Source organism: Daphnia magna, unplaced genomic scaffold, assembly GCF_020631705.1.
Source record: "Daphnia magna isolate NIES unplaced genomic scaffold, ASM2063170v1.1 Dm_contigs021, whole genome shotgun sequence".
NCBI lineage: Eukaryota > Metazoa > Arthropoda > Branchiopoda > Diplostraca > Daphniidae > Daphnia > Daphnia magna.
In genome coordinates, this window is record NW_025533118.1 from 157,437 (window position 1) to 169,757 (window position 12,321).

The 12,321-nt window shown below is 35.8% G+C and overlaps 1 protein-coding gene and 1 long non-coding RNA gene across 4 annotated transcripts in view; both read left to right on the forward strand.

Annotated features, from left to right (window-relative positions):
• LOC116933792 overlaps nt 1-1,752 on the forward strand; it is a 28,498-nt gene extending 26,746 nt beyond the window's left edge. For both annotated transcript variants that reach the window (XR_004400296.2, XM_032941491.2), the window contains exon 6: nt 1,347-1,752. Coding sequence is in view for 1 of the 2 variants with exons in the window: in XM_032941491.2 (XP_032797382.1) it covers nt 1,347-1,381 (35 nt within the window). In the remaining variant the exon portion in view is untranslated. The remainder of the gene's footprint in view (nt 1-1,346) is intronic.
• A 5,495-nt stretch (nt 1,753-7,247) lies between these two features.
• On the forward strand, nt 7,248-10,354 carry LOC116933791. Of its 2 annotated transcripts, XR_006652583.1 has the most exons (7): nt 7,248-7,901; nt 7,969-8,187; nt 8,261-8,434; nt 8,509-8,602; nt 8,660-8,819; nt 8,912-8,997; nt 9,067-10,354. It is a non-coding gene; the product is annotated as an uncharacterized LOC116933791 (long non-coding RNA). The 2 variants fall into 2 exon arrangements; XR_004400295.2 differs by having other exon boundaries at nt 7,248-8,187.
• The last annotated feature ends 1,967 nt before the right edge of the window (nt 10,355-12,321 follow it).

The following is a 12,321-nucleotide window of genomic DNA, read 5'->3' on the forward strand; positions in this document are numbered from 1 at the left end:
GAAATCAAAGTTCAAAAAGCTAAAAAAAATTTGCCTACATGCCCCACTAACGGGGTAAGTTGGCATTGATAGTGGGGTAAGTTGGCCCCATGTATTTCAAATACGGATTTCAGTGAAATGTTGATGTTGTAAACAAACTAGAATAACATTACAATAAACAAAAATCCTATAGTTATTTTAGAGTGGGAAACTCAAAAATAAGTTGTGATAACTTACATAAAGATTAATAGCCTTAAATGCAAAAAATAAAAAATAATATACATAATTCAGGCAAACATTTCACAGGTGAACATCGTATAAAGTGAAACACCTAAAATGTGCCAAATTTTGGCCTCTAATGCATACCACTGTTCACCATAAGTCATATCTAGCAAAAATTCGACTTACAATTCCCTGACATTTTGACAGGCCATGTAGGGGAGACCGGGGTTAGTTGTCCCTTTTTTGGTTCTCTGATTTTTGTAGGCTTCCCTGTGAAATGAACAGCAAACTTATTGATTACGTCCTAAAGCCTATTATCTTAGCTAAATAATGAAAGCATTTAAATTTAGTTATCTCTGTCTATTCAATCAGAATAAAACAAAATGTGACACCCATTTTTTCGGACAATTTACCCCCGGCTTGGGGTTAGTTGTCCCGAGCTTGGGGTAAATTGTCCGTCTAACGATATGGGCACTTTATGCCTGTAGATCGCCGTTGCATTCGTCACACACAAACTGTGGATCGACACAATCAACATGTCCCCATGATTTACAAGTTTTGCCAAGGCATTTTACCCAAGGAGTTGTTGTTTCACTGTATGGCGCCTGACAAACAAGGCAAAACCAATCTTCTTCTTCAGCTGCCGCAACTGCTTTCTTCTTTCGAATTGCTTTTCTTGGCCTTCCCCTTGATACCTTTCTTTCATCTTTCTTTTTCTTCATCTCATTCTTCTTCTTCCCTTTTTCAGCCTCCATCAGCTTTCGCTTGATCCTCCTTTTTGATCCACTTTGTTCCGCCTCAATTGCATCTTTGACAGGGGTGCTCGTGGGAATGGCAGTTTGCCTTGTTTTTCTTTTATTGGTGGTCTTCTTTGGTGTAGCCTTTGGATGAGGCCTAATTTCCTCCAATAGGGATGTTGACAATGATTTGTCTGAACGAGAAGACGCAGATGACTCAGTCCGAGTGACAGGTGAAACCGTAAAACATGAGGAATAGGGCTGGTTGATTACGTTGAACATGATTACGTGAAAATGAAAGGGCAACTTGCCCCAATCTCGCCTTGACAACTTGCCCCAGCCAAGGGGGGTCAAAAATATTTTGTTTTTGAAATAGTTACAATGTAAATAGAAAAATAATTTATACAGGGAACAAAGCTGAATACCTGAGGATTAAAATGTGACTGTCGTCGACTTTCCAAGGAAAAAATTTATGTCAAAAAGCCTGAGGCAACCGCAAATTCACAATTTTCGAAATGACGTATGAAAACACGTTTTCGTCTGCAGCTTCCACAGTTCTGCATGGAAGGCCATCAAATTACACATAAGACACCTTGAAGTCATACTGTACACTACAGAATTTTTTGTGGTTTTTTTTAAAGAAGGTGGCACTAATTAATGCCATTTGGTCAACTTGCCCCTGGGACAACTAACCCCTGTCTCCCCTACTATACATATGCATGTATAATGCCTATGCCGACATGCCCCATGTTGCAATGTATCAACTTGCCCCAACCCGGGGTTTATTCAAATAAAAAATTTTATTACTCCTTTATAATTGATTAAAACAAATCCATTGTTACAGTTCAATAGAGGACACAATTTTCTATAATACCAATATTTTTTAAAAATTATATGCATACCAAGAAAAGATAAAATTGATGAATACCAAGCACGCAACTATTGTGGATTTGACGCAAAAAATTTCGTTATTTTCTATTTCTTTAAACTATTTGGGATAAATTTATAAAACTTTGCACAAATGTGCGCACGATAAAAATCTTTGACTATGAATTATTTCAATAAAACTTCTTTCACACAATTCTTCTAAATTAGGAATTGCAAACTTGCCCTCCTGCCAACTAGCCCCACTCTCCCCTATATTATTCATAAAAGTACATGGCGATGAATTTCAGTCTTAGTTGGGACATATAATTTCGGAGAACGAAAAGAGGCAGAGTGAAATTGATAGACATCAAAATTATTAAGTTTAAAGGGATTCAGAGCAATTTTAAAATAATCTGGTCTTTTTTCAATTAGAAAAGACTAAACTTTGTTATCAAATAATACAGTTCGGTAAATTTCACAAATAAGGACAAATTTTCCGCAATGAGAAGCTATATTTGAAATCATACCAAATACCTGACCGTGTGAATTAATGGGGCAAAAAATCAAGCTTTCATTTACCTTAAACTTATTAGAGCTAATAGATATCCATCTGTATTGACGCATAGAAATGTTCAGGGCATCTACATCCAATAATGCAGCAATTTGTCCAGCACAACTAAAACTAGAGAGCAACCTTACTATGTATGGCGATGTAAAAATTTTAAATTCAAGAAATCTATCCCCTGAAGCTTTGAATTGCTTACACTGCCACTGTTGATGTCTCATGCCTAGAGTAAATGGAGGGTTGATAAATTTTTTATTTTCCTTTGCAATGACTTGAAATAGCTGTGTTTGGCTTCAAAACGCATGCACCAAAACGGTTTCAAAGGACCGAATAACTTAATAAATCTAGGATAGTGCACCAAATGGTGCATTTTAGGATTTAGGAGTTATCCTACATTTGATGGAAGATTTTGGATCATTTATCTTGTAAGATTGGAAAAAGTTATCTGTGTATTCAACTAAAAATTCTTCAATCAAATGTTCCAGCAGAACAATTTGGAAGTCAGAGATAGAATTGAGAAAAACAAGACGACTTATTCTTAGAAGGACAGTGTAGCAGGGCCAAACAGGATTGTGTTCCTCAATGAAGCTGCTTATCATTATGGGCAAATTAACTGCAAGCAGCCATAGCTGGGCGGCAGTCTGGTTGATCTTTCCATTAATGAGTTGCTTATTTTCAATAGAGCAAGGTTTGTCAACAACCTCCCTGTATCTGTACTTGAAATTCTTGATTTTATCGTTCAACTGATTCAAAGTAAAGAATTTCTTTTTAATGAAAAAAAGTATGATTTTTGAAATGACCAGTGGAAGAATTCCTTCCAAAAGATCGTGCATCACGTCCGGTACCAGCCTCCCAATTACATGAAAGAATTCGAATTCATTTAAAATACAGTCACCAGTAATTCCATAAACGCGTTCGAAATGTTCTCTTAAGTCTGCATTAGTCAAAGATGCACACTGTTCGTTGTGGTGCTCTCTGGTCCTTGGTTCAAAAAGGGAATCTAAAAATCTGGACTGAATTTGATCGTCTGTTCCCATACAGAATCGACACTTCCTGAAACCTTTCGAAAACCCTATCTTAAAACAGCCGATTTGGTGACTTCCGAGGTTCTCGACAATTACTGCTGACAAAGTACCTCGAATAGTCACTTGTTTTCCCTTAATCGTCATAAGGACGCCTTCTTCAAGTTTTTTTAAATCTTCAACTATAAGTTTGAGCAAAACGTTGAGTCCAAATCGTTTGACAGTTTCACTACGAATTATTGAGAGAAGATTAACTGATTTAAATGTGGAACGATATTTAACATTAAGATTTCCCAATGCAAAGTAAATAAACATTAGTTTGTTCTTTTTGAACGGTTTCCCTTATCAGCAGTGATTGATGCATCACGATATAATAGGAAAGGTACACTCTCGCGCTATCCCAGTCTCTTGGAAGAAACGGCGGGTGTTCAGTAAAGGGTCCCAAGATTCCCCGCCAGGTTCGCTAGTATAGGAGGCCCCTCGCCTCTCGGAGGTATAGTAAAAGTTGGGGTTTTTCGTTCGTTATCTATAAAATTATCAATCAATGTGTCCACACAGCAGCGGCTCCCTACTTATTGTTTCCTACTTAAGAGGTGCCAGGATCTCTTACATGGCTTTGGATACTTAAATTCCGCCCATACTTACACGAGATTTCCTACTAAAAAAACCTGTTTCATGTAAGAATGTTGTAAGTAGTTAAGTAGGCTCAATAAAGGGTCTAGCCTACTTAAAATTAATTCGCACACTTTTTTTCTATAGGGCAATTATATAATCTTTAGTCAAAAATTCAGCAAATGACTTCTATCATATCAAAATTTGTTGTGGTAATTAAGGTATATCCATAAATGGGGTTCAGAAAGGAAAAAAAATGCCGTATACCACGGGATTCGAACATCAGACCTTTTGATTCGTAATCCGATACTTTTCCACTGAGCTACATTCGATGGAATAAATGTTGCAAACATAGCCTCAAATACTATAAAGGTCTGTTGGGTGATAGAAAAATTTTTGGAAAAATTTTTAAGAAATGGTATCATTTGATTTTACGTGCTGAAATTCTGTAATCAAACACTACAAATTGATAAAATTTTTGAAGTTTATAGTTATAATTTGAATAAATTTATACTAATATTAATTTGATTAAATTAAATATCGTTTTCTTAGTTGAAATAGAAAAAGATAGAAAGAATAATGTTCAATTATCTACCGAAAATCATCACCTTTTTTAACAGTGCAACATTATAAACTTCCCGGTATTCCTGTTATGGAATTTGATGTGTTCAAAAAAAGTTGTTGGGATTTTCAATTGACAGTTCATGAGTAGTGTTTGATCATCAAAATTCGTCAGAGTTACAAGATACTTGCAATTTTAACGACTTTGATTTAGTCAACCTGCTTTACTGTGCAAGGTACTTAACTAAAGAACTTATATGGTATAAAAAGTACTTAAATTTGGGGAAACGATACTTAATTTTGATACAGCTTTTAAATGTAAGTATTAAAAATGGGTAAAGTATGTTTCGCAAAACTTGAATAAAGATACTTAAATTAAAGCATACTTATTTCGAATGTTTCATACTTAAAGTCCATTTTCCATCTTATTTATAAGTGGGATGGTAAGTGTAAGTAGCATAACCACATATAAGTATTTGCAATTTACAGTAAGTGACTTGGAAAACTCGTTTTAAGTAATAAAATTGCAAATTTAGTAGATTTCCGACCTACTTAATCAATCAGTAGGAAATTTCCTACTGAAATACTTACATTAAAGTAGGTTACCGCTGCTGTGTAAACTCATCCAACTCTTTTTAAAAATAAATTTTAATTGATTCATAAACAATAATATAATCTTAAAGCCCATAGGGTTTACTATGCCCTGTTAACTTCTAGGAAACGGCTAATCCTTTCGAAAACGTTCTCTCTTATTCAGACACATATATTTTCGAAGGAATTTTAGGAATCTTGTAGGTTAAATTAAACGTAGTGGAGAGAAAATTCTGCTCGAGGACGAAGAAAATGAATGGGAAAATTAAAAGGTTTGCAAGAAAACAGCCTTCCTTCTTTATTTTCCTAGGAAAACTTAAAAATTTAACTCCCTCCTTGTGATTCTTTTCACAATTTCGTACGCAACACTTCATCTAGTTAAACTTACAAGTTTGACGTTTATAGAGTGAACAACAATACACAAGCTAGCTAAAGAATTCGGGTTCTTCTGCTAGCCGGGTCGATCACAAAAAAGGACTCTTAAACAAAAATTAACTACAAATAAATTAGACTTAAAAGGAGATGGAGGGAAAAATTTTGTTATCACCAAATGAATAGCGAATCCACTGTTAGGTACAACAGTGAGGTAAAACATAGTTATAGAGAAGAAAACAATATTTTAAAAGTGAAATGGTTGGTTTTCCCATAAGACGCTGTAGACAGCGTACTACAGATTGGACACAAATTTGATTTTCGCATTTGTGGAGAATGCGCAACGTAGGATGTCCAACTGCTCCATAAGGGAAAAAAGTATTTTGTATTTGTATTTGTATTTGTATTTTATTTTATTTGGTATTTGAGGTTTTGGGAGAAAAAATGTATTTTGAAGGACGAGTATTTTAACACTGAGTCCACCACTCAATCAGGCCAAATTTGGGGGTTTTGGGGGTTTACGATTTTCGGAAAAGGGTGACGAAGGCATTGCAGCCAGTCCCCGTATAAACCATTTTGTGCGGAATTTTGCGGAAAACACAATGGTGAAATCCGCAATGTTGTAGCTAGCATAGTTTTTAAATTATTTAATAAAAACTAAGGAACCCCCCCAGAAATTGTAGTGTTTTTTCTGATTTTTGACATCAGTTTTCGGGCAAACCAGACCTTTAAAAAAAAATCTAATTTTTTAGAATGAAAGATTTTGCCCCCCTCCAGAGACATCTCGCCCCGTTTTTATTTTAAACGGTTATTAGCAGAGATATTGGCAAATGAAAATCTTGAAAATTTTTCTTCATTTTCTGAAGATTTTCGCCATTGACAGACGTCATTTCGCCACGCCATCTAGCGGCCGATTTTGGAAACAGCAAGGGAGATCTTTTCTTCTCGCCATTACTTTTTTTTTCAAACTCCAACTATCGATACCTAACCAAACCCAGCTGTAGTACATCGATACCATTCTTTTCTCAATCATTCCGCGCAGTCATCTAACTCATCATAAATCAGTCATCTAACTTTTCCCCATTTTCTGGTTCATGTTCAAAATCAGAATAATCTTCTTGCGAGGACATTTCAACCTTGTTGTTGTTGTTTAGACAGTGACTGCGCGGAATGATTGAGAAAAGATCTCCCTTGCTGTTTCCAAAATCGGCCGCTAGATGGCGTGGCGAAATGACGTCTGTCAATGGCGAAAATCTTCAGAAAATGAAGAAAAATTTTCAAGATTTTCATTTGCCAATATCTCTGCTAATAACCGTTTAAAATAAAAACGGGGCGAGATGTCTCTGGAGGGGGGCAAAATCTTTCATTCTAAAAAATTAGATTTTTTTTTAAAGGTCTGGTTTGCCCGAAAACTGATGTCAAAAATCAGAAAAAACACTACAATTTCTGGGGGGGTCCCTAAGTTTTTATTAAATAATTTAAAAACTATGCTAGCTACAACATTGCGGATTTCATTACTGTGTTTTCCGCAAAATTCCGCACAAAATGGTTTATACGGGGACTGGCTGCGATGCCTTCGTCACCCTTTTCCGAAAATCGTAAACCCCCAAAACCCCCAATTTTGGCCTGATTGAGTGGTGGACTCAGTGTTAAAATATAGTATTTGTATTTTTAAAATATTCGTTTTTTTTTTCAAATACGATACACTGGTAGGGGTCATTGTTTTCTTTAAAATAATTTACTTAAAAATAAATTATATTGAATTTTAGAATTGACTGACCCTTAGCTAAAAGACTAAGGTATCTAAAGAAAAAATTTCATTAACATCCACTACATACCTTATTTCTGAAAAAGAAAAATGCACGGAAAAAAAAAGTTCGCGGCGAAGCGTAAAATGGTTTTCGCAGTACAACGTCAGCATTTAAGTGCAGACAAAATTAAAATTTTGAACAGACTATCTAGTGATATTAATTAACACTTCGGCTATCCTGAAAAACTCTACTTTTTAAGTGGCGCCAAATAATACGCAAAAGAGCGACTTACCCCTAAGCCAACTAGCCCCGGTCTCCCCTACTCATATTCAAGTGACAGCAAGATAATAAACTAGCCCCCCAAGTCAAAGTCCGTGTGGAAACTACTAAACAGTATTCCACTTAACTTTTGCTTCAGGCGGGGAGGTGCGGGAATTAGGGAGAAGACAGGTTTGATTTAAACACCACCTTTAACACTTTTTTTATTATCTTCATCGCCAAAAAACTGGCACTTGCTTTCCGAAGTAAGTATGGGCTGGCTGGCAACCAGTCATCTGTTCACCTCAAATTTTCTTTTCCGTCAGGGTAGACAACTGAATTGTGACAAACCCGAGAATACAAAGTTGTTCTTAACAAAAAAAGTTTGTGTATTCAACGTTTCAAGTTAATTTTTATTTCTCGATGCAAAGGTAAAACAAAGGTCCAGAACACTTGCAGTTATTGGTTCGAAGCAAAAGCGGAAGATTACTTTACTTCTTTCAACCGTCTTCAGCTATAGATAAGACTTCATTTTATCTCATTTGTACCGAGCTACTAGAATGGTGTTGGCATTTTCAACAAAAATGCCTGTTATTTCCATGAACAAAATTATCGAAACTATTCAACAACTCTCCGAATTACACAATTGAGTAAGTTATGATTGCTGGTTTTGTCTATTAAATTTATTTATTTGCCGTTGGTCTTTTTCATTTTCTGCACTAGTTGGAGAAACACAGAGTTTATAATGGCAATGAGGGAATACGAGTTCAATCGTATTAGAATTAAACAAAAGATATTAAGGGTAGAACACATGAAATGTAAAGCTTACGGGGTCAAACCACTTGATTGTCATTGTGATGGTAACATGAAATGTTACAGATGTGAATCGGCTCATAGGTAAATAATCAAAAATTTCCTAAATAGTTCCTCCACAATACACTTTACTATTTCTTTTACCTCTCATATTGCAGCCATGGAGCCAAAGAGTTGTTGGAAAATGTGGCCATAGCCAAAAATTATGAAGTAGAAGCTTTTGTTGCGGAAGCAAACAAAGCTTTTCATGAGGTGAGCGAGTCTACAAAGTGTTATCGATTTAAATGTTTAATAATATTTATTTTGCAGACTAGGAAACGCGGCGTGCGGTGGTTCCACTTTTAAAGCTGGGCAATCTGATTCCCATTCCCATTCAAAGAAAATGGATGAAACGGCAATTTTGTGTATGTGATGTCGTCACGGTTTAGTACTCCGTGCAGCAAACATTCATCGAGGAGACACATACCGAGTAATAGTTTTCCTTCAGTGGTGGGCATGGCAATTCGGCATTTAAGTTTTTTGCTATGATGTTATCTGCCGTTACTGGCCTTTCGCAAACAGATTAGGAACCATCGACCCTAAAATTGCTTGCCTTACCCAAAAGCTTTTTAAGATTTCATGGGAAAGCGCATACTTGGTGATGCCAGGTATCACTGATATCAAAATTCATTTCAATTTTCATTCGATTGTATTTTTACAATTAAAACTTTTCACAGGTATTATGTTTCGGTCATTTTCGGAAAGGCGCTGCTGCGACTGTTGGAGAGGAAATTGAGCAGGGTTTCAGTAAAATCTCCAGATACAATGTTTCTAAAAAACACATGACTAGCTCTAGAAAGCATTTTTAAATTTAGTTGCGATTTTACGTTAGCCTTTTACATTTTTTACTTTCAGACAGAAACGATCGCCTAAGTAAAGGTTTTATTTATGAAAACGAAAGTAAAGAGAATAAAATGGTTTTTACTTTGCCTAAACGTCTTAAGACGGTGAATAAAAATGTAGAGTAGCTTAAATGTTTTCTCCCAACTCCCACTAAATTACGCAACTAGAATTGAATCCAAATAGAATTGGAGGGTATTGCACTGGCAATATGTAACAGAATTCCCATTCTACAAGCATGGTTTCTTCATTTTCTCTCCCCAAAATCCCTCGTCACACAGACTCTACTAGAATTCACCATAAAACTGCAAGTAGCAACAGAATAAACCTATTTCCAATCGACTCCCCAAAAGACACCTGCGCCACACGAAGACACCTTCTTACATCAGCCGACTGAAACAGGAGCACCCTCGTCTAGCCGAAAACTTCCAGAACATCTTCCTACCTGTTTGTACTTCTAGAATATTCTTGCACCTGCACCACACACGCCAGAATATTCATACTCTTCTTAGATTAAGATCACAATGTATAAATAACCCTTAGATTTAGAAATATTTTTACTTATTATTCTCTTAAACCCTAGTTAACTGACCTATCCCAACTGTCACCATAGTTCGGGGCTGGCTTTAACACAGGACTATTATACTAATTTATACCTCAAACTGACGCTTTCTCCAGTAAATCGTACGGCCTAAAACTATAATTCTTCTCAACCTCCCGTGACTCATCCTTTCGGATGGGTACCCCTTAACCTCCCTAATATTCGACTTAAATGGGTTGACAGAACTGTCAACTCGAGTCGGGGGTTGCTTTTGTACGGAGCCATCTTTCCCTACGGTTTTCCTTATTCGGGTAACGGCAACATCTTTTCCATATAAAAGACCGTGACTGACTCTCGCAATACATTTTCTTTTTAGTTTTCTTTCCGGTTCCATCTCGGTTCTTTTCGAGCTCTGTGACCTAACAGCTCTGTTTAAAGTACCAGTTTAGTTCAATTAACTTAATTCGTTGAATCGGGTATTACCTCTCACATTGTTTAACCGTTCCCAATTGGTATGTCACACCTAACTTAACTTATAATTGTAGACTTAGACTTGGTAACCAATACATTTGCATTGTGGATTAGCCGTCTCTGTTATTTATTTTAAACTGCTTTTAATTAATTATTCTGTAAAGGGAAGAATGATTAAACCTATTATTCCTTTACAAATACAACAACTACAAGCCCGGGAAATGAAGATTGCGGGTATGAACTAATCAAAAAGACTAACTGCCTTACTTGTTATTATATTGCAGACAGTGCGAAAACGAGGACTGTTCATGGGAAAAAATAGTACATTTGAAAGCTCGGTCGAACAAATTGAAACAATTGGGAAAAATAGTATATTGTTAAGGTAAAAGACTAGGGGAGATTCGGAAGAAGACTGACAGACTGGTCTCCCACTGGTCTTCTGCTTGCCGACTGCCGACTGCCAAGTGAAGTTTGTCCGTCTTGTATACGGCGAAACAGAGAGTCGATTTTAAAGTCAAATGAGGTCAAGTGTGTCAAAAATATAAGGGCAGGCGGAAGACGGCTGGTTTTATCGTTAGAGTAATAAAAGTAGAAAGTGGGTCAAATCAGGACAACGGTTATTAGATACGGGCAATAAAAGCAACATTATAGATTTTACCGTTTGAATTCGATTTGGTTGGCGGATCCTTACAAAATTAATAGCAAAGATTAAAGACAAATATAGGGTTGTTGTGACAGAGAAGAACAAAAAGAGCGGGATTTTTCCCTGTCATAATTCCGTTGGTGCTAATATATATAAATTTTAGATTGTCCTTTACATAACCAAATATGTTTGTAGTGTCTGTCTCGAATCAATTCCAAGTTGTGAATTCGTGGATGCTAGAAAAAGATTTCGCGAAGAAGTAACTCAAACAGAAAAAAAAATGGCCAATTTCATTGAGAATGTTTGTCAAGTTCAAGGACAATTACAGAAAGACATTCTAAAAATCAAGGAAAAAAGTATTTTTACGTGCCTTGAACTGATTTTTATTCTGTTCTTCCAATAATTAATTTATTGGTTATCAGTCAATATTCACGCAGATAACAAACAGTTTTACCGAGGACAAATTGTTCTTTGACAACTCAAAATTGCACGGTGGAAAAAAAAGTTTTGGCTGATGCGATTATGTTGTTTGACGTCGAAACCGATTTTTGGATGATGAAATGTTCGCTTTCGGTATAAAAAAGGACTTCGAAGACCTTCTATTAGATAACATTGTTTATCAAGAGGATAGCGCCGAGGAGAAAAAAGCTTATGAATAAGATGGCAAAGAGGAGACAGCTGAATACCAAGATTACGTCTACGAAGAGACCACTGATTATCAAGACTACGGTGACGGGGAATATGTACTATGAATTTAACATTTTCCGTTGAAATGCACTAAAATCATCCCTTATGTAAAAATGTTATGTATACATTGTAATTCTCTTCAAATATTGCCATAAATGATGGCTGGAATAACTTTATAATAATAAATCCTAATAAATCATTTATGATTTTTTTTCATCAAAATAGGCGTTAGCCGTGTGCGTGAGCGCGAAAAATTGTTCGGTGTGGATTAAAGATACATGCACACAAAAAAGTCTGTTTTTGACTTCATTTTTGGATTCAGCACAAAAAGTTAAGTATAGGAAAATATTTTCATAATTATTGGCGATAGCCTGCGGGAGTAAATCGTCTTCCATAAATTTTTTTCAGAAGAAAAACGATGCAACTCGCCAAGTCATTGGGTTTGAAATCTGTTGTTTATTACAATCTAGTTCTATTTTCAATCAGAAACAAAGAATTTCAATATTTTCTCGTCTTCCTTACTCCTTTCTTTCTAAAACAGTAACTGTACAGTGTACAAACTGAAAATAAAACTGTGTTTCCTTTAAGATTTCCAAGAGAAACTTTTTTTTTCATTTTTCTCAGAAGACATTGATGGCGAATGCCTTCTATCGCTGACCAAAAAACAAATCGATGGCTTGAGTTTGTCTATAGGCCACAGTATCAAATTACAAAAACTATTAAAGAATCTCATTGTTGACCTATTTGCCT